At 41.3% G+C, this 21,093-nt stretch overlaps 1 protein-coding gene across 3 annotated transcripts in view; it reads left to right on the forward strand.

Annotated features, from left to right (window-relative positions):
- Positions 1 to 21,093, forward strand: part of LOC126266612 (WD repeat-containing protein 37) — a 110,713-nt gene that overhangs the window by 17,617 nt on the left and 72,003 nt on the right. For 2 of the 3 annotated variants that reach the window (XM_049970954.1, XM_049970953.1), the window contains 2 exons: positions 5,254 to 5,455; positions 16,713 to 16,783. In XM_049970954.1, coding sequence (XP_049826911.1) covers positions 5,292 to 5,455; positions 16,713 to 16,783 — 235 coding nt within the window. In that variant the 5' untranslated portion in view covers positions 5,254 to 5,291. Of the gene's footprint in view, positions 1 to 4,143; positions 4,368 to 5,253; positions 5,456 to 16,712; positions 16,784 to 21,093 lie in introns of all 3 variants that reach the window. The other variant, XM_049970955.1, reaches the window with a different exon arrangement.

A 21,093-nucleotide genomic window follows, 5' to 3' on the forward strand; every position in this document is an offset into this window, starting at 1 on the left:
AGAAACGACTTCCTGATACATAAATCTATATTCGATGTTAACAAATTTCTCTTCTTCAGAAACGCTTTCCTTGCCATTGCCAGTCTACATTTTATATCCTCTCTACTTCTACCATCATCAGTTATTTTACTTCCTAAATAGCAAAACTCCTTTACTACTTTAAGTGTCTCATTTCCTAATCTAATTCCCTCAGCATCACCCGATTTAATTTGACTACATTCCATTATCCTCGTTTTGCTTTTGTTAATGTTCATCTTATATCCTCCTTTCAAGACACTGTCCATTGCGTTCAACTGCTCTTCCAAGTCCTTTGCCGTCTCTGACAGAATTACAATGTCATCGGCGAACCTCAAAGTTTTTACTTCGTCTCCATGAATTTTAATACCTACTCCAAATTTTTCTTTTGTTTCCTTTACTGCTTGCTCAATATACAGATTGAATAACATCGGGGAGAGGCTACAACCCTGTCTCACTCCTTTCCCAACCACTGCTTCCCTTTCATGCCCCTCGACTCTTATGACTGCCATCTGGTTTCTGTACAAATTATAAATAGCCTTTCGCTCCCTGTATTTTACCCCTGCCACCTTCAGAATTTGAAAAAGAGTATTCCAGTCAACATTGTCAAAAGCTTTCTCTAAGTCTACAAATGCTAGAAACGTAGGTTTGCCTTTTCTTAATCTTTCTTCTAAGATAAGTCGTAAGGTCAGTATTGCCTCACGTGTTCCAACATTTCGACGGAATCCAAACTGATCCTCCCCGAGGTCTGCATCTACCAGTTTTTCCATTCGTCTGTAAAGAATTCGCGTTAGTATTTTGCAGCCGTGGCTTATTAAACTGATAGTTCGGTAATTTTCACATCTGTCAGCACCTGCTTTCTTTAGGATTGGAATTATTATATTCTTCTTGAAGTCTGAGGGTATTTCGCCTGTCTCATACATCTTGCTCACCAGCTGGTAGAGTTTTGTCAGGACTGGTTGTCCCAAGGCCGTCAGTAGTTCTAATGGAATGTTGTCTACTCTGGGGGCCTTGTTTCGACTCAGGTCTTTCAGTGCTGTGTCAAACTCTTCACGCAGTATCATATCTCCCATTTCGTCTTCATCTACATCCTCTACCATTTCCATAATATTGTCCTCAAGTACATCGCCCTTGTATAAACCTTCTATATACTCCTTCCACCTTTCTGCCTTCCCTTCTTTGCTTAGAACTGGGCTGCCATCTGAGCTCTTGATATTCATACACGTGGTTCTCTTCTCTCCAAAGGTCTCTTTAATTTTCCTGTAGGCAGTATCTATCTTACCCCTAGTGAGATAATCTTCTACATCCTTACATTTGTCCTCTAGCCATCCCTGTTTAGCCATTTTGCACTTCCTGTCGATGTTATTTTTGAGACGTTTGTATTCCTTTTTGCCTGCTTCATTTACTGCATTTTTATATTTTCTCCTTTCATCAATTAAGTTCAATATTTCTTCTGTTACCCAAGGATTTCTAGCAGCCCTCGTCTTTGTACCTACTTTATCCTCTGCTGCCTTCACTACTACATCCCTCAGAGCTACCCATTCTTCTTCTACTGTATTTCTTTCCCCTATTCCTGTCAATTGTTCCCTTATGCTCTCCCTGAAACTCTGTACAACCTCTGGTTCTTTCAGTTTATCCAGGTCCCATCTCCTTAATTTCCCACATTTTTGCAGTTTCTTCAGTTTTAATCTACAGGTCATAACCAATAGATTGTGGTCAGAGTCCACATCTGCCCCTGGAAATGTCTTACAACTTAAAACCTGGTTCCTAAATCTCTGTCTTACCATTATATAATCTATCTGATACCTTTTAGTATCTCCAGGGTTCTTCCACGTATACAACCTTCTTTCATGATTCTTAAACCAAGTGTTAGCTATGATTAAGTTGTGCTCTGTGCAAAATTCTACTAGGCGGCTTCCTCTTTCATTTCTTAGCCCCAATCCATATTCACCTACCATGTTTCCTTCTCTCCCTTTTCCTACACTCGAATTCCAGTCACCCATTACTATTAAATTTTCGTCTCCCTTCACTATCTGAATAATTTCTTTTCTTTCATCATACATTTCTTCAATTTCTTCATCATATGCAGAGCTAGTTGGCATATAAACTTGTAGTACTGTAGTAGGTGTGGGCTTCGTATCTATCTTGGCCACAATAATGCGTTCACTATGCTGTTTGTAGTAGCTTACCCGCATTCCTATTTTCCTATTCATTATTAAACCTACTCCTGCATTACCCCTATTTGATTTTGTGTTTATAACCCTCTAGTCACCTGACCAGAAGTCTTGTTCCTCCTGCCACCGAACTTCACTAGTTCCCACTATATCTAACTTTAACCTATCCATTTCCCTTTTTAAATTTTCTAACCTACCTGCCCGATTAAGGGATCTGACATTCCACGCTATTTTTAGGTATGTTGATATAAATCTGATACGTAAATTGGTGAATGTAACGGGGGGAGGGTGTCACTCATTGTCGAAGGGTCCTGAATTTGTAATCTGATTTATTGCATATCTGCATATTAAATTTAGTCAATCTTTTTTTTTAGGTGTCACACCATTGCCCATTGTGCTTCAAGGCACGTGACATTCTTGGGAAGGCTCACAACAGCTGGTGTTAAAAGTATTTAGAATGTAGGTTATGGTGCACACTGGTAGTGTAGTCTGAGGTGTAATTTAGGTTAAGATGTTACAGTTCAGGTGTTAGGTAGGGAAGACAACAAATCTGATTATAAGACTGTAGATGTGGTGACACACTGATCTGTAATGGCCCAAGGTCTGGTTTGGATTGATAGGTGACAGTTCTGATGATGAGAGTTGACAAAGCAGTATCAGACACTTTAGTGAATTACATTTATTTGATGGGTATTAGAAAGTGGAGGTACATTATCAATATTTAAAATATACGCTGCACTTCAGTGAGAAAAATACCTGTAGCAAGATAATTAATAGTGAGATTCAGGGTTGTTTAAAATAACAACGGCATTGTTTTTCTGGTGAAATTATCTACCTATTTGATATGTCACATGACCACATTCCCATTTGAAATTTTGGAGTTGAATCCAAGATGGCGACTTTCAAAATGACTTCCATGTTGGTGGCATAGCCTATAAAGTTTCCCCCTTCCTATTCCTCGTGTGTAGGGACTCTGTTTCCTTGTTTGCTACTCCATTTGAGTTTTATGAGGGTGTTTCCGGACTTTTGGGCCACCCTGTATATTCCTTACTGTCATTTCTTGTTAACAATATTAGCTTATTCCCAAGAATAAGCAGCTTTCACTCAGTTAATACTCGGCAGAAATCAAACCTGCATTTGGACCGGTCTTCCTTAACTCTTGTGCAAAAAGGTGTACAGTATACTGCTGCATCCATTTTCAGTAAACTACCACTTGAATTTAAAAATCTTAGCAGTAATCCACGCACTTTCAAATCGAAACTGAAGAGTTTCCTCATGGGTCACTCCTATTCTGTCGAGGAGTTCCTTCAAAAATTAAGCTGATTCTTATTGTTTTGTTGATTGCATTTACTTAACCTTATGGACTGACTTTTCTTGGGTTCATGAACATTTATTTTTATCTGTTATTACTTTTATGTTGTACTTTCATGTACTCACATGTTCTATGATCTTGGAAATTTGCTCCTCAATTCGGCCATAAGGAACTTGACGTGTAAATAAAAGAATAAATAAATAAAAGCTTGATTTTGCTATACTAATGCAGTCACGAAGGAAAATGAACCACAAGAATTTATGCAGGCAGTTATCAGCAATGACAGTGCTGCAATTCTCGTTGCTTTGACAACAGATCAATTGTGAATTCAAACTTACAAGGCATTTGGAACCAAGGATACCTGTAGAGATTTGGAAAAGAAGAATAAACTGTTCATTGATGTTCGAGACCTGCTGTTATTGAAACTGTGAAATTGTCGTGAGTGGTATTGACATGTATGGTTTTTTATTTCAATTTACAAAACATTTATTTGAGCATGAAAGTGGACATAGCACATGTTTACTCAGGCCACTTATATGGCTGTAACCAATTTATGGCTGGAGTATGTGCATGAGGCAAAACATCTTGGGCTTTCTGAAAAGCTAATTTTGTATCTAAACAATTGTCATCAATATTTTACAGAATCGTGGTTTATGGTATGGAAATGGACTGCAAAGAAGAGAGGCAGACTTTCAAATGAAGCTACCCTTGTATATGTGCCTGCAAAGTGTAATAACTAACTGCACCAATTGAGAGTATCAGATATGGTTTTGTGAACCATGTTCCATGCTTGGATCAGCAGAAGTTGGCTTATAATTGCAAAACTCATGAGTGCAAAGCTACAACGATCATGCAGTGTGCAAAATGTGAGCTCCCTCTTTGTATAGCAACAGTTAAAACTGCTTTCTACAGTTTCATACAAAAGTAAATTTTACAGAACAGTGTTACCAGAATCTTTTCATCTTCATAAAGCTTTTTCTAATACATTTTCATAACTGTTTTACAATAGTATTATTTAAATGTTCAATTCCTTTAAAAACAGATGTCACAGTAAGTTTAGGAATTCAAATAACACATTCTGAAAACAGAAAATTAGACCTTTAAACCACGGTGTCCTCTGTAGTGAATGATTCATAACTTGGGTTTGGGAAGTCCATTTTTGGTTTCTGTTATATGAAAAATTTCCAAAAGTAGATTCTGCTTGGATATCAACTTAAAAAAATGTCATCCTACAAATGGAGATTAATAACCTAAAGATGTAATACTGGAGTTCTTGACTCTTGCTGGAAAGTATTAAATAATGACTTAGAAAATGATGAAATTTGTAAAAAAACTGAAGCATCAGCTGATTTGCAGATTTGTAATAAGAGTGAAGATAATTGAAGTACTTCAGACTGTCTGATTATAATGGATTTAATGTTTTACTTATAAACTGTTTATTATTTGTTTAACATGTTCTATGTGGTAATCTTATGTTTAAATAACTGTTTTTTCCATTTTGTACAAGTAGTGATTGTGTGTGTTTATCTTAGTGCAATTCTTATAGTTTTTTCTGGACTGAAAATGATAATAGTGAGACAGAAATATAGGTTACAATTGCAGAATAAAAGTTAAAAGTGTTAATTTTGCTTTTTGTCTCTTTATAATTTATTTGTGGATGCTCATAAATAACATCATTGGACAACATATTTGTAATGTGCACAGTACTTAATTTACGATACCAATAACCAGGGAATATATTTTTCATTCCAGTGAAATAAAGATTGATTGACATCACAAGAAGAGGGAACATGCCACAGGATGCTGCGCAAAGCCAAATGGGTAAACCCCCTAAAAGCAAGAGAATAACAATTCCACGGGTCCAGAGCAACACAGATAATGAAAACCACCCAGCTCTTTTTCCTAGCTGGCGCTCAGATCTTGACTCTGAAGTGCCTGTACCACCCACATTTAGGTATGTTATTTCCATCCTGGCATATATTTATAATTTATTTTTATGTTTTCTATGTACATGCCTTGCTACACATCAGTATACTCACTCATATTCTTTGATGATTTTTAGCATTGTCCCCTATTATCTTTGTCGAAAAGTGATATAACGATTTAATTTTCTGGAAACTGCTATCACAGTACCATTGATGTTAATTTTTGAAGGCTTAATTTGATGCTATAAAAATGAGCTATTTTTCAACCCTTAAAATTTTCAATAACTAGTTCCTTCAGCAATAGCATATACCAGCAAAAGTTATTGTAATATTTAGCTTCCATTTGCAGTGTAAATTGCTGCCTTGTTGAATCTTTAGGAATTAGGATTGTCTGATAATGACTGTTGATACTTTTCTGACTCGTGCTGTGTGCCATTACTCTACAGAACGAAGCTAAATTCAGCCAGTTTTCAATGTGAAATAAAATTTAAAAAAGTTATGTAATGGTTTGTGATGTTAAATAATATGAGCAGAATATTCTTTCTTCGTAAATAAAAAATCTTGATGTAGTGATACAACAAGCTGTTGGATTCACACATGTTAGCACAGATTACAGTTAAAGTAAGTTGCATAAAACCAGAAGACACTGTTTTGATTACAGCACTAGCTTAATTTTTCTGGATTGCTTCAACCTCACGCTGAATTGAGGATCTCAAACATTGTAATACTAATCAAGAATAAATCACATCAGTTCGTAAGTTCTCTCCACTGTTTTCTCCAGTGTTCATTGCAGAGGAGAGTGAAGGTGGTTCTTTTATGACGTGGACTGTAAGCAGTTGTGATAGATAGATAGATAGAGAGAGAGAGAGAGAGAGAGAGAGAGAGAGAGAGAGAGAGAGAGAGAGAGATATGGTTTGAACTCCATAATAGTAGTCTGCAGTGGTAAAAAATCCTTAAAGTTTTTATGTGGTGTTAGTTAGTTTTTATTTGCACAGAAGTTCAAATAACATTTAGTGAAATGGAAATTGATTTCTATTGTTGGGTCAGAATAACAAAGTGATTAACATCTGACTGTTACCAGGGCTGCTACCATGGCAATAACCGGTTGGAGAATGCACCTGGTCTATTTAGTTCACGATTATCAGATCACTCTGCTACACTGGGTAGTTTGGCTACTCACTTGCAGATGACATTTGTGGCTAGTAACATAACTTTTGTGATCTGTTTTTGTTGTGTGGTTTGTTTCTCTTTCCAGTATGTGTGTTTTATGCAACAGGATATCTGAAGCACAGTGAAAATTGTGGTTGCTGAACAGAATGTTTAGTTAAATTCTCGTGTTTTGCAAGTTGACGCAGGAGTGTGTGCGCTTGGCATGAGAATATTTCGAGGAGAAGGGAGACAATGGCATTTCAGAGAATTGCAGATGTTTTCTTGATTTGCCAAAGTACTTGTGAAAATTTACACAGATAACTGTTGTTGTTGTTGTTGTTGTTGTTATCAGTCCTGAGACGGGTTTGATGCAGCTCTCCGTGCTACTCTATCCTGTGCAAGCTTCTTTGTCTCTCAGTACCTACTGCAACCTACATCTTTCTGAATCTGCTTAATGTATTCATCTCTTGGTCTTCCTCTACGATTTTTACCCTCCACTCTGCCCTCCAATACGAAATTGGTGATCCCTTGATGCCTCAGAACATGTCCTACCCTTCTTCTAGTCAAGTTGTGCCACAAACTCCTCTTCTCCCCAATTCTATACAATACTTCCCCATTAGTTATGTGATCTACACATCTAATCTTCAGTATTCTTCTGTAGCACCACATTTCGAAAGCTTCTATTCTCTTCTTGTCTAAACTATTTATTGTCCATGTTTCACTTCCATACATGGCGACTCTCCATACAAATACTTTCAGAAACGACCTCCTGACACTTAAATCAATACTCGATGTTAACAAATTTCTCTTCTTCAGAAACACTTTCTTTGCCATTGCCAGCCTACATTTTATATCCTCTCTGGTTCAGATGGCTCTGAGCACTAGGCGAGTTAACTGCCGAGGTCATCAGTCGCCTAGAACTTTGAACTAATTAAACCTAACTAACCTAAGGACATCACACACATTCATGCCCGAGGCAGTATTCGTACCTGCGACCGTAGCGGTTCCTCGGTTCCAGACTGTAGTGCCTAGAACTGCATGGCCACTCCGCCCGGCTTATATCCTCTATACTTTGACCATCATTAGTTATTTTGCTCCCTAAATAGCAAAACCCCTTTACTACTTTAAGTGTCTCATTTCCTAATCTGATTTCCTCAGCATCACCCGACTTAGACTACATTCCATTATCCTTGTTTTGCTTTTGTTGATGTTCATCTTATATCTTCCTTTCAAGACACTGTCCATTCCGTTCAACTGCTCTTCCAAGTCCTTTGCTATCTCTGACAGAATTACAATGTCACTGGCAAACCTCAAAGTTTTTATTTCTTCCCCATGGATTTTAATTCCTACTCTGAATTTTTCTTTTGTTTCCTTTATTGCTTGTTCAATATACAGATTGAATAACATGGAGGATAGGCTACAACCCTGTCTCACTCCCTTCTCAACCAGTGCTTCCCTTTCATGTCCCTCAACTCTTATAACTACCATTTTGTTTATTTACAAATTGTAAATAGCCTTTCACTCCCTGTATTTTACCCCTGCCACCTTCAGAATTTGAAAGAGAGTATTCCAGTCAACATTGTCAAAAGCTTTCTCTAAGTCTACAAATGCTAGAAATGTAGGTTTGCCTTTCCTTAATCTTTCTTCAAAGATAAGTCGTAAGATCAGTATTGCCTCACGTGTTCCAGTATTTCTACAGAATCCAAACTGATCTTCCCCGAGGTTGGCTTTTACCAGTTTTTCTATTCGCCTGTAAATAATTCGTATTAGTATTTTGCAGCCGTGGCTTATTAAACTGATAGTTCAGTAATTTTCACATCTGTCAACACCTGCTTTCTTTGGGATTGGAACTATTATATTCTTCTTGAAGTCTGAGGGAATTTCGCCTGTCTCATACATCTTGTTCACCAGATGGTAGAGTTTTGTCAGGACTGGTTCTTTCAAGGCTGTCAGTAGTTCTAATGGAATGTTGTCTACTCCCGGGGCCTTGTTTCGAACCACTGTACAGAACAAGATTTGTCCAAGCTATGGTCTCTGGTAAAGAGGAAAACAAAGCAGTGAGTAATGAACTTGGACACAATTCAGTAAGACGCTGTTTATCAACATATATATGGTTATTATGAGAGAAAGGAAATCCAACAATAAAAAAACTTTTGTTAACATTTGTGTGTGCCCTAGGGTTCAGGTATCAAAAAATTAATGAAAAGAAGTGTTACTGCTGCATGGCATTGTTAGGCACAATTTGAAGGCGATATGTGGCAGAATGTGACTGGGATAATCCAGTAATTCTGTGAGAAAAGAATGGACAGATGAGTATTCCTTCACATTTGGAAGGACAGTGTCTCAAACCCACGTCTGGCCATTCAGATACAGGTTTTCCATGATTTACCTAAATTGCTCCAGGTAAATGCCTGGATGGTTCCCTTTAAAAGGGCATGGCCATTTTCCTACCTCATCCTTGACACAGAGCTTGTGCTCCATCTCTAATGACATCAATGCCGACGGGATGTTAAACTCAGTTTTCTTTCATTCCAAGAGTATTCATGAAAGTACTGCTGTTCCCATTGGAAAGGGCACAAGAATTACTGCCTTCCTCTGGTTTCATATTGACGTGTGTCCTGGCTTAGAGAATACGTGACTACTACAAGGAGATGAATTGTGAGAGTTTTAATAAGAGGTTTATTGGAGAAATTATTGGAAAACAGAAGTAGGTCATCTGTCATCATTGTGGATGATGCCCCATACCATTCATTTGTCAAAGATAAAGCTTTGATGGCGAAGAAAAAATATGACCCCATTGTAGGCTTTAAAAAAAGAAAGTGGCGGTGGGACAAGCCAATTTCAGCAGTATGTCATTGAATGCCACTTCAAAACTATTGAAATGTTTTGGTTGCAGATGAAGCATTACAAGACAGCGTCCCCCTGCAGGTCCGGGGGTTTGAATAGGCCCGAGGTATTCCTGACTGTTGTAAGAGGTGACTAACAGGAGCCTCTCACTGAAAAGTGAGCCCTATGAGTTCAGGTCCCAATCTATGGTTTGACCTGCCACTTTCAAAATTTTACAGAAGTGCGGGCCGTATTGTGAAGGATGCCTTACATGGTGCACGAGTTATCCATAGTGCCCTTAGATTCGATCTCCTGAATCTCATGTAATGGCTTTGCATCTCCACCTGCAATTGAACTATTTGGGTGAGGACACTTTCTGGAGTGTGTCATCTTCTTCCGTTGTCTCCTGTCATCTTTTGCCCCCATGACAATATTGGATTTCTCTGCGCCCAATATCCAGCATGGTAGCCAGTCCGTTGTGGTGGGGTCATCATGTACCCATTGGGTGGTAGCCTTCTGACAACACAGGGATTGCACTGCTGATGCCTGAGCTGTAAACTCTCCATGTATGCCAAGGAGTAGAAACCTGTCTTCCTGGGGCATCAGGACTCCTGGTAACAGAAGTTATGCCAGTTGCCTTTTGCTGTGGCTGGGTGGCACCTGTGGTAAGAGGTCTTGATTGGAGTGGGTGGCATCAGGGCGGATGACCCGCAATGAAGCGGACTAAGTCTTCTCTTGCTGGTGACCGTACGGCGCTAGCAGTCTCTAAGAAGGGCAAGATCGAATGCAATGCCGACAGGCATGACCCTAAATCGTTTCCCTCCCTTGTTACATCATGGGAGGAATGTAGGGCTACATAACGGAGAGAGAGCCATATTCGCCTCACTTTTTAGTCTGTAGCAGAACTAATGATGAATTCTTTCTACCTTTGAAGTCTCAGTTTTTCGTTGTACACCTTGAGGATAAATTTGGAGAAGTGACAGCATTGTCAAAGATGCAAAATTGTGCAGTCTTAATTCAGACGCATCCCCAGCCCAATCCTGAATATTACTCGTCTGTGAGAAGCTGGGTGATATTCTTGTTTCCGTCACTCCCCATAAAAGCCTCAACATGTCCAGTAGATTATTTTCCATCATGATCCCCTCTAGCAGTCTGATGACGAGGTCTGCGCCAATTTAGAATGGCGGGGTGTTAATTTCATCCAGCGCATTTACAGTTGACCCAAAGACAACAGGGTTGCTACAGATGCCTTCGTTTTGGCCTTTGAGGGGTGACTCATTGCCTGAAAAGGTCAAGGAGATGGTTTACCGCTGTTTCGTTAAACCATATATCCCTCCCCCTATGCGGTGCTTTAAGTGCTGGAAGTTCGGGCACATCCAGTGTCGTGTGTCGAGACTGCGAACGTCCACTGCACCCAGATACTCCATGTGCACCACCTCCTACTTGCATCAACTGTGGAGAGCACCACTCCCCCTGTTAGCCAGACTGCCCAGTACTCCATGGAGTACGAAACCCTGGACTGGTTGACTTACACAGAGGCTTATCGTAAATCTGAAAGATTACACCCCCATTCAGTTGATGTCAACCTATGCTGCAGCTATGTTGCCATCACCTTCCCAAGTGCCAGTGATTCCTCACTCTATGCCACGAATAGTGGGCCCCACAGGCCACCAGAATACATCCGCCCCTTTGGTGGTAGGGGACTAATTCCCTCCGTTGCTCCCAAAGCACCTACTTCCGGAGCACCCCCCCCCCCCCCCCCCCTTCCCAAATGCAGGGGACATTGGTCTCTTCCCCCACCCCCCACCTCCACCCCCCTGCTGGAGAAGCAACAGCCTCCTCCAGCTCCTCTCATGACGAAGGGGTTCCTTGAGGCCCTCTCTCCCTAGGTCTCCATTAATGCCACTGCAGACTCTCGTCAGTGGCTCAAGGAGCCAAAAGCTGCTGGACAAAGAGCTTCATGGTCTTCTTCCGGGCCTGAAGCTACTCCAGAGAAGTCCTCCATTAAGCCCCTAAAGAGAAGTGAGAGGGCAAGGAAACAAAGAAGTTTGCTAAGAAAAAGTACCCTCCGGTGGCCCCAACACCACCACTCCCTACCAATTCTGCATTTGAGGATGCAGTGGAGATCTTAGCTTCCCCTGCGGGCCTGGAACTCGTTGATGCCTCATTTACTGTAGAAATGGCTACAAATACTAAATTGGTAGCAGCAGGTGACCCTGTGGCATAACCTGCCTCCTTGCACGCTTCATGCCTTCCCAGTCTCAGTGGAATTTTGCAATTTTTTCCACCACCTGGCTGAGCTGCGGTAACTATTAAGCTTGATACCTGCTTTCTGCATTGCCCTCCAGGAAACCTTGTTCCCGGCCATGCAGACGCCTGCCTTCTGCGGCAATAGGGGATATTACTAGGACATAGTGACTATTATAGTGTGTCAAGTGGAGTTTGTGTCTACGTCCTGAACAGTATGCAGTGAACCCCCTTCAAAGCACTCTTGAAGTGACTGTCAGAATAAGGACGACACAGGAAATAACTGTGTGCAGTGTATATCTTCCTCCAGATGTTGCAGTACCCCTGAAGCATTGCTTGCACTGATTGATCAACTCCCTAAACCTTTCCTACTTTTGGGAGATTTTAATGCTCGTGACCCCATGTGGGTTGGCATCATGCTTACTGGCCGAGTCAGAGACGTCGAAAATATACTGTGACAACTTGAACTCTGCCTCTTAAATACAGGTGCGCTCACACATTTCAGTGTGGCACATGGCACACATTCGGCCATTGATGTCTCGGTTTGCAGTCCTGGCCTTCTCCCATCTATCCACTGGAGAGCACATGAAGACCTGTGTGGCAGTGACCACTTCCCAGTCTACCTCTCACTGCCCCAGCATCAGGCCCATGGACGTGTGCCCAGATGGGCTTCTAACAAGGCAGACTGGGATGCTTTCACCTCTCCTGTCACCATTGCATCTCCCCCACATGTTAACATCGATGTGGTGGTTAAGCAGGTAACTACAATGATCGTTTCTGTGGTGGAAAATGTGATCCCTTGTTTTTTAGGGTGTTCCGGGTGAAAGACAGTCCCTTGGTGGTCACCGGAAGTTGCTGAGGCAATTAAGGAACATCGGCAAGCTCTACTGCGGCATAAATGGCACCCTTCCATGGAGCACATGATAGCCTTTAAATGGTTCCGTGCCTGCGTTCGCCAGCTTATCAGAAGTGTTCAGAGATACGTCTCAACCGTTGCATGCCATACGTCTTCTTCCAAAGTCTGGGCAAAGATCAAATGAGGTTTTGGGTATCAGACCCCAACAGGTGTTCCCTGTGTTAACATTAATGGCAAGTTATTTACCGACACAAATGTGATTGCCGAGCACTTTGCTGAACACTATGCTCACGCCTCTACATTGGAGAATTACCCTCCAGCCTTTCGCACTGTCAAATGGTGGATGGAAGAGAGAGTCCTCTTGTTCACTACATGCCACAGTGAATCCTATAACACTCCACTTAGAGAGTGGGAGTTCCTCAGTGCCCTTGCACACTGCCCTGACACAGCTCCTAGGCCAGATGGGCTCCACAGTCAGATCATTATACATCTCTCATTTGACTACAAGCGACACCACCTCGTCATCTTCAACCGGATCTGGTGCAATGCCACCAATATTCTTTGTAAGCTGCTGGAACATATGGTATGTCAGAACTTGGGTTGTCTCCTGGAGTCACGTGGCCCACTGGCTCCATGCCAGGGCAGTTTCCACCTGGGTCGCTCTACTACTGATAATCTTGTGTTCCTTGAGTCTGCCATCCGAACAGCCTTTTCCAGACGCCAACACCTTGTTGCCTTCTTTTTTGATTTACGAAAAGCGTAAGACACCACCTGGCGACTTCGTATCCTTGCCACATGATACGAGTGGTGTCTCTGAGGCCCACTCCCGATTTTTTTTTAATCTATAATTTAGTGTCACTTCGTACTTTCCATGTCCAAGTTGATGCCTCCCTTAGTTCTTCACATATCCAGGAGAATGGGGTTCCATAGGGCTTTGTATTGAGTGTATCTCTATTTTTAGTGGCCATTAATGGTCTAGCAGCTGTAGGGCTGTCCGTCTCATCCTTTCTGTATGCAGAAGATTTCTAAATTTTTTACTGCTCCACCAGTACTGGTGTTGCTGAGCAACCCCTACAGGGAGCGATCTAAATGGTGTAGTTGTGGGCTCTAGCCCACAGCTTCCAGTTTTTGGCCACAAAGTTGTGTGTTATGCACTTCTGTTGGTGTGACTGGGGTGCAGATCGCTCTATGTGGCTGCAGCTCTACAGAGCCCTTGTTCAGTTCCGCATTGACTACAGGTGCCCTCAGTGTTGCGTTTGATTCACCCACTGTATCACTGTAGTGTTCGACTAGCAACGGGAGCTTGTAGGAAGAGTCTGGTGTCCAGCATCCAGGCGGAGGCTGGAGTCCCTCCATTGCAGGTCAGGCGTGCCCAACTGCTCGCCAGTTACATTGCACACGTTCGTAGTTCTCCTGCATATCCAAATTACTGTCCCCTTTTTCCACCCACGGCAGTTCATCTTCCGCATTGGTGGCCCAGCTCAGAGCTTACAATTGCAATTCGTATCCAATCTCTTCTATCTGAACTGGAGTCCTTGCCTTTACCACCTATACTCAAGGCCCATTCGCATATGCCTCCATGGTCTACACGTAGGCCGCAGCTTTGCATAGACCTTTCACATGGTCCAAAGGACTCAGTTCGCACTACGGCTCTCTGCTGCCACTTCTTCTCGATTCTTGACATGTACAAAGGCCATGAAGTGGTTTACACTGATGGCTCGATGGCTGATGGTCACGACGGCTTCGCGTATTTCCATGGAGGACATATTGAAGAGCGTTCATTGCCAGATGGCTGCAGTATGTTCACTGCAGAGCTGCTGGCTATATCTCGTTCTCTTGAGCACATCTGTTCGTGCCCTGGGGAGTCATTTCTTCTGTGTGCTGACTCCTTGAGCAGCCTACAAGCTATTGACCAGTGCTACCCTCGTCATCCTTTGGTAGTGACCATCCAGGAGTCCATCTATGCACTGGAATGGTCCAGTCATTCAGTGGTGTTTGTGTGGACCCCAGGACACATTGGAATCCCAGGCAACGAACTTGCTGACCGGCTGGCCAAACAGGCTACATGTAAACTGCATATGGAGTTTGGCATTCCAATAATTGACCTATGTTCGTTTTTACGCCGCCAGGTTTTTCCGCTTTGGTAGACGGGATGGGATAGTCTCAGTATGCACAACAAAGTCCGTGCCATTAAGGAGACTATGAATGTGTGCCACACTTCCATGTGGGCCTCTCGCAGGGACTCTGTGGTTCTCTGCTGGCTCCACATTGGCCACGCTTGGGCAACCCACACCCACCTCCTGCGCTGTGAAGACCCGCCCTAGTGTCGGTGCACTGTCCAGTTGACAGTGGCCCATATTCTGGTGCACTGTCCCACTTTGACTGCCCTACGACGAAATCTTCGGTTACTGAACTTGTTGCTGCTAATTTTATCTGATGCCCCATTGGCTGATTTGGTTTCACATTTTATTCGTGAGGGCGGGTTTTACCATTTGATCTAAGTAGTAGCGCATGTCCATTGTCCCTCTGTGTCCTACATCCTAGTGCTTTTAGGGTGGAGGTTTCAATGTGTTGCAGAGTGGCTGGCTTCTCCTTTTTATTCTCATCGTCAGCCAGCCATGGCAGTCCGTTCTGTCGTTTTAATCTCTTCTACCTGTTTCTTGCATTTCTGTTGTTTTCTTGTCCCTTTTTGTCCATTTAAGTGTTACTTGCCCTTCCATTGTTCTTGTGGTTTTTCCTTTCCCTCTGTTTTGTGTTGTCAGTCACACTTGTTTTATCCTCACCCTTGTGGCATTGTTTTATTCGGAACAAGGGACCAATGACCTAGCAGTTTGATTCCGCCCCCCCCTCCCCGCCTTGGAGAAAGCTATTGACAATGTTGACTGGAATACTCTCTTTCAAATTCTGAAGGTGGCAGGGGTAAAATACAGGGAGCGAAAGGCTGTTTACAATTTGTACAGAAACCAGATGGCAGTTATAAGAGTCGAGGGGCATGAAAGCAAAGCAGTGGTTGGGAAGGGAGTGAGACAGGGTTGTAGCCTCTCCCCGATGTTAATCAATCTGTATATTGAGCAAGCAGTAAAGGAAACAAAAGAAAAATTCGGAGTAGGTATTAAAATCCATGGAGAAGAAATAAAAACTTTGAGGTTTGCCGATGACATTGTAATTCTGTCAGAGACAGCAAAGGACTTGGAAGAGCAGTTCAATGGAATGGACAGTGTCTTGAAAGGAGGGTATAAGATGAACATCAACAAAAGCAAAACGAGGATAATGGAACGTAGTCGAATTAAGTTGGGTGATGCTGAGGAAATCAGATTAGGAAATGAGACACTTAAACTAGTAAAGGAGTTTTGCTATTTAGGAAGTAAAATAACTGATGATGGTCGAAGTAGAGAGGATATAAAATGTAGACTGGCAATGGCAAGGAAAGTGTTTCTGAAGAAGAGAAATTTGTTAACATTGAGTATAGATTTAAGTGTCAGAAGGTCGTTTCTGAAAGTATGACCATGAAAAGTGAACTCAGTATTTCACATTAACAGGGTGGGTGTGAAGGTAGTCATTGTGGAGCCATACAATTGTTTTTGGAGCAGCCATAATTTATGCATACACAATGGCCAACTGGCAACAAAGCCCCCTTCCATTCTCAGCTATGTTTTGCTCTAAATCAGTTTGTTGTTCTGATCCGGGTAATAAATGAATGCAAGCAATTTGCCATGGAGGCTCTACAAAGAATTATTACACTGAATTTGAAAGTTCATATTTTCTGAATGTCATCGTTTTACTGTACTGAATCACTTCTGCTCCCTGTACTAAAAGTACCTCACATACTCTTTGTCAATTGTGTTTAATTTGGTTGGACTCCCTCTTACTGCACTCTTAATTTCCTTCATTACTAGAAATAATTTCACAGCAGAGGGGGACACAGTATTTTGTTTGTTGAGTAGCCTCTGCAGAATGGTAATGGTAGCTTGGATATTTATATCTTTTACCAGTGTATGGAGCACCCTTACTGATAAAACTGCTCTTTAGAATTCAACTTTTGTCACTATTTAGTGCCAGTAAATGGTGTCTTCTTACTGGTACCCATACTATTATTGCTTTTCCTACAGCCCCGTTAATACTTTCCCTTGTAGTTCGCTTGTTTTTTTGTCTTAATATTACTCTGTTGTCTAAATGCATATCTCCATAGCATTTTTTCACTTTTACAGATCAAGACTGCATGATCTGTTCAACCAGATAGAGAAGGAATTTGAAGCACTTTACACAGAGAATTTAAATTGTGAGTATACACTTTTTCACATTGATCTCGTATCGTATTACTATTTAATATATGTGTTGCCTGTAACAATGTTATTGACTACCACCCAAATATCGTGCAAATCATATTTTAGCTTGTATGCATTAGTACAGATAAAGACAGAAAATGTTTTATTGACCAGATAAAATTAAGTACAGTCTCTGACTGGAAAATCAGCTATAAAGAACAACATAAGTTATGTGACTGCAGATACAATAATATTATGAATTATGTACTGAGAATGGAAAAATTGGAAAAAATGAATGTCACATTGGTATAATACATTTAAAAGTGTAAGATAAACTTTGCAGTCACTGGCAACTAGTTTAGAAAAAAAAAAGTGTAACTCCTCATGAAGACTAAACTGATGAGCCAAATATTATGACCACTGCCCACAACAAGGTTGTAGGCTGCCTGGTGGCGCTGAGGGCATGTGATACGTTAACAGAAGTATATGAGTAGAACGGAGGCAAATGAGAAATCATTCTGGCAATGAGAAGTGGTGTAAATGGTGGAAATCCGCCGAATGAAACGACTTTGACAAAAGCCAGATTGTTGTATCCCTGTGCCTGAGAGTGAGCAACTCGGAAACAGCAAGCTGGTTGGCTGTTTGCGTGCTACTGCTGTTAGGATGTACAGAAAGTGGTTGGAGAATGCTGAAACCACGATTAGACGAGAAGAAGTTGGTTATCCATACTTCATCTCAGAACATAGGGATCGGAAGCTTGCCCATGCTCTAAAGCAGGATAGGCAGCAATCTGTTGCAGATTTGATGACAGGGTACAGTACTTGCACAGGCACAAGTGTTTTGGAACATGCCGTTCAGTGGACAGTATTGAACTTTGTATTCTGGCTCAGAGGATCCCTACGTATTTCCATATTGATTCTAAAACATATGTCTATTATGATTAAAGTGGGCGCGGTATCATTGGGATTGGACTGCGGATCAGTGGAATCATGTTGCCTAGTCAGACAATTCTCATTTATTGTTAAACAAAGTTGATGGTCGTGTCTGAATACGCTTCATGTAGGCAAACAGCTGCTCGAAACATTCAGCACGTTGGTGGGAGACATTCACCAGGGATTCCATGAAACCTGTGGTTGTAATTGAAGACACCATGACAGCTGTGTACTATGTGAACATTATTAGTAACCACCTGTAACCCCATTATGTTTGAAGTCTTCCTCAACAGTGATGGCATCTTCCAGGAGGGTAACTGCTCCCCAAGGTGAGAATCGTGCTGCAATGGTTTGAGGAGCATGATAGTGAACTGAAGTTGATGTCTTGGCCATCAAATTCAACTTACTTGAATCCAGTGAAACCCAAGTGGGATGCTATTGGGTGCCAGCTTTGTGCCCATAAACCAACCAACCATAAATTAAGGAAATGTGTGACCTATGCTTAGACATCTGGTGCCACAAACCTCTGGAAACTTATCAAGTACTTGTCACATATATGGCATGCAGAACTATATTGAATTGTGTTCTAGAAGTGGACCAGCACACTTTAAAGTAGGTGGTGGTGGTGGTGGTGGTGGTGGTGGTGGTTAGTGTTTAAAGTAGGTGGTCATAATGTTTTGGCTCACCAGTGCATGAATTTGCATACAGTGTGTATAGAGGTGAATGAGCAAAATTCAGAAGACTGATGCCATTTGTCACTTACTGCTACGGATGCCGGCAAGAGAAATAGTGTAAATTTCTGGACTACATATGTTTAATTGTTTTGAGGACAAGAGGCCCCACATCTCTCCAACATCTGAGTTTACATGGTGAGTAAAAGTGTATTGATGCAGCATAAGAGGAAGAGGGTAATTTTGCTGTATTTGTAATGTTCAGTAAGCTAGCTGCCAATCATATACAACCATAAGCTCCGAGTGCATATCAACACCCATTATTTGGCACGATAGTGGAATATTGTATATTACAAGGAATTGGGATCTTCGATTATACCTCAAGATTTGTTGTACTCTAATTGTGTCAGTGACATTTGATGAAAACCTGTTTATAGTGTGCAATGTGTAATGAACATGTCATACCTGGATCATATTGAGCCCAAGTTGACTTTTAATTTTGTAGCTGACTTGGCACAAAATGGTTTTTAGCTGTTGTTTACAAAATGGTTTATATTTCTTCTTCTTAAAATACTCCAATCAATGTACAGTTCCAGCCTCTTTACTAAGAGGATACTAGATAGACTTCCTAGAGCAAAAGCTCTTTGAAGAACTACTGTTTGTCCATGATAAGTTGAATATTCATATGGTGATTGTCTCAGGAGTGGCAGGTGGTGTGCCTTACACCACCCAGCCCCCTCCTCCCCTCCCTCCCAATTGAACTTCAAAGGAGAGAGGACTGGTTACAGGAAGGCAGTGAAGACTGCTTGCCACAATCCTGGCACCATTACCGTTAACAATGTGCACGGTGATACTTCTGGCATCACTAGTAAAATTGTCAAATTATCATGGACAAAGAGTAATAACTGTAACAGGATGTGTGTCAGTGTGTTTCTGATGCTAAACAATTATACTATTTTATATTCAGAATAGTTTACTCTGTGGTAGAGGAATGCTGGAATGAATGAAGCGACGTTTAATTTCAGTAACAAAATTTTCTGCTTTGGAGATTAGAGAGTAAACCTGCATAAGCCGAAAGAACAGTGGGTGGAAGATGATTTGTGTTGATGTAACAATGATGAACTAGAGAAATTGGTTACTTTTACACTTGCATTTGGTTCCCTAATATTACTAGAATTCCCCAACAGCTCATCTTTTACTCTCCAGTGAATGAAATGGCTTCAATATCAATGATGTGGATGTATTACCATATATCCAAAGACCATCTAACTTTGGTGTAAGTGCCGAAGACCCCACATGAAACAGCAGTGACATCTTTGGTAACACAAATGTAAGTAAATTGCTTTGGGAATCATGCTGCTTGGAGCGAAGACAGGCTATTATTTTCTGAGGAGAGAAAAATCCTGAAAAATAAAGATCATAAAAGTGACTGTCATAATCCCAAAACAGAGAAAGCTATCGGGCTTAGAAATAACTGCGGCATATAATTTAATGTGTTGCGTTGGGTGGAAAAGCCCAGCTTAAATCAGCACTAACTTCTTTATGACACTTGAAAAAGGTAGCTCTAAACACACACACACACACACACACACACACACACACACACACACGGACAGACGGAGATCGGAATGTAAGGCACGATAATTTCTTTCTCTTCTGGTATTGCAGCTTGAATGTTGAAATTTCACAATGATTTAGTTTGAAGTTTGTGCTACAGAGTATATTTTGTTGTCATATGCAGCTCTAGAGAGAGAAACGTGGACTATGAAACAAACATGGCACACATGTTATGTTGTCAACTTGTGAAGAGCACCAAAGTGTAGTTTGATATGTCAGCCGAATGTAAACTGAGTGAAATTCACTGAGGTGTGTATGGGGCGACCTTATGGACCATAGTAATGTCTCCAGGTGGTGTGCATATTCTTCCAAGAGGGTAGTGTGAACATTAGTGATTCACCACACTCTGGGTGGCCAGTAACAGCTGCAACCACGCAGAATGTCAGAGCCATTGGGGCAGCTATTTGTTTGGCCCCATGAAGAAATTGCTGCCTGGCCAACTCTTTGTGATAGATGCAGAAGTGAAATCAGCAGTATGCAGATTGCTATACTCCAACGAAATGGACTTCAACAAACAGGCTTATTGAAACTGCTACCACAATGGGAGAAATGTGTTGAAAGCTTCAGTGACTAAGTAGGAAAGTAGGTAAAAGATGTAAGTTAATTTGTGATTTTTATTTATTTATTTTTTTGTTTTGTACATATTAAACATTTAAGTAATAAAATCATTGTGCAGTACTTTATGATCTTTCCTCGTTAAAATGTTATAAAAGAGGAAGAAAACGACCAAAAGAAAGTCAACATAGCCATTAGAGCACATGCCATTGGTATTATCTGATGAGATGGAAGTTGACCTGACCATAGAAAATATAAAGGTTGGCATCTGCCTGACAAAACTTATAGTCTGCCAACCAAATCGTCTCCCACCCTGCCACTTTGCCAATTCCCCCCCCCCCCCCCCCCCTCCAAGCTGCCTTACTTGTAAAGTGATTACCATATTCCAGCAGGTAATTAATGAGTTTGAATGCCTATGGAGAAACTAGGCATTTGCAGTAGGGAAGACTGTTGGGCTTGATACATTTTAAAAATTATCAATAAGATGCTATGTTCTTCACAGAAATTATGATCTTGTTGGGGCGAGAGCCATCTTCATGTCAATATATA

The sequence above is a fragment of the Schistocerca gregaria genome, chromosome 4, assembly GCF_023897955.1.
Source record: "Schistocerca gregaria isolate iqSchGreg1 chromosome 4, iqSchGreg1.2, whole genome shotgun sequence".
Taxonomy (NCBI): Eukaryota; Metazoa; Arthropoda; class Insecta; order Orthoptera; family Acrididae; genus Schistocerca; species Schistocerca gregaria.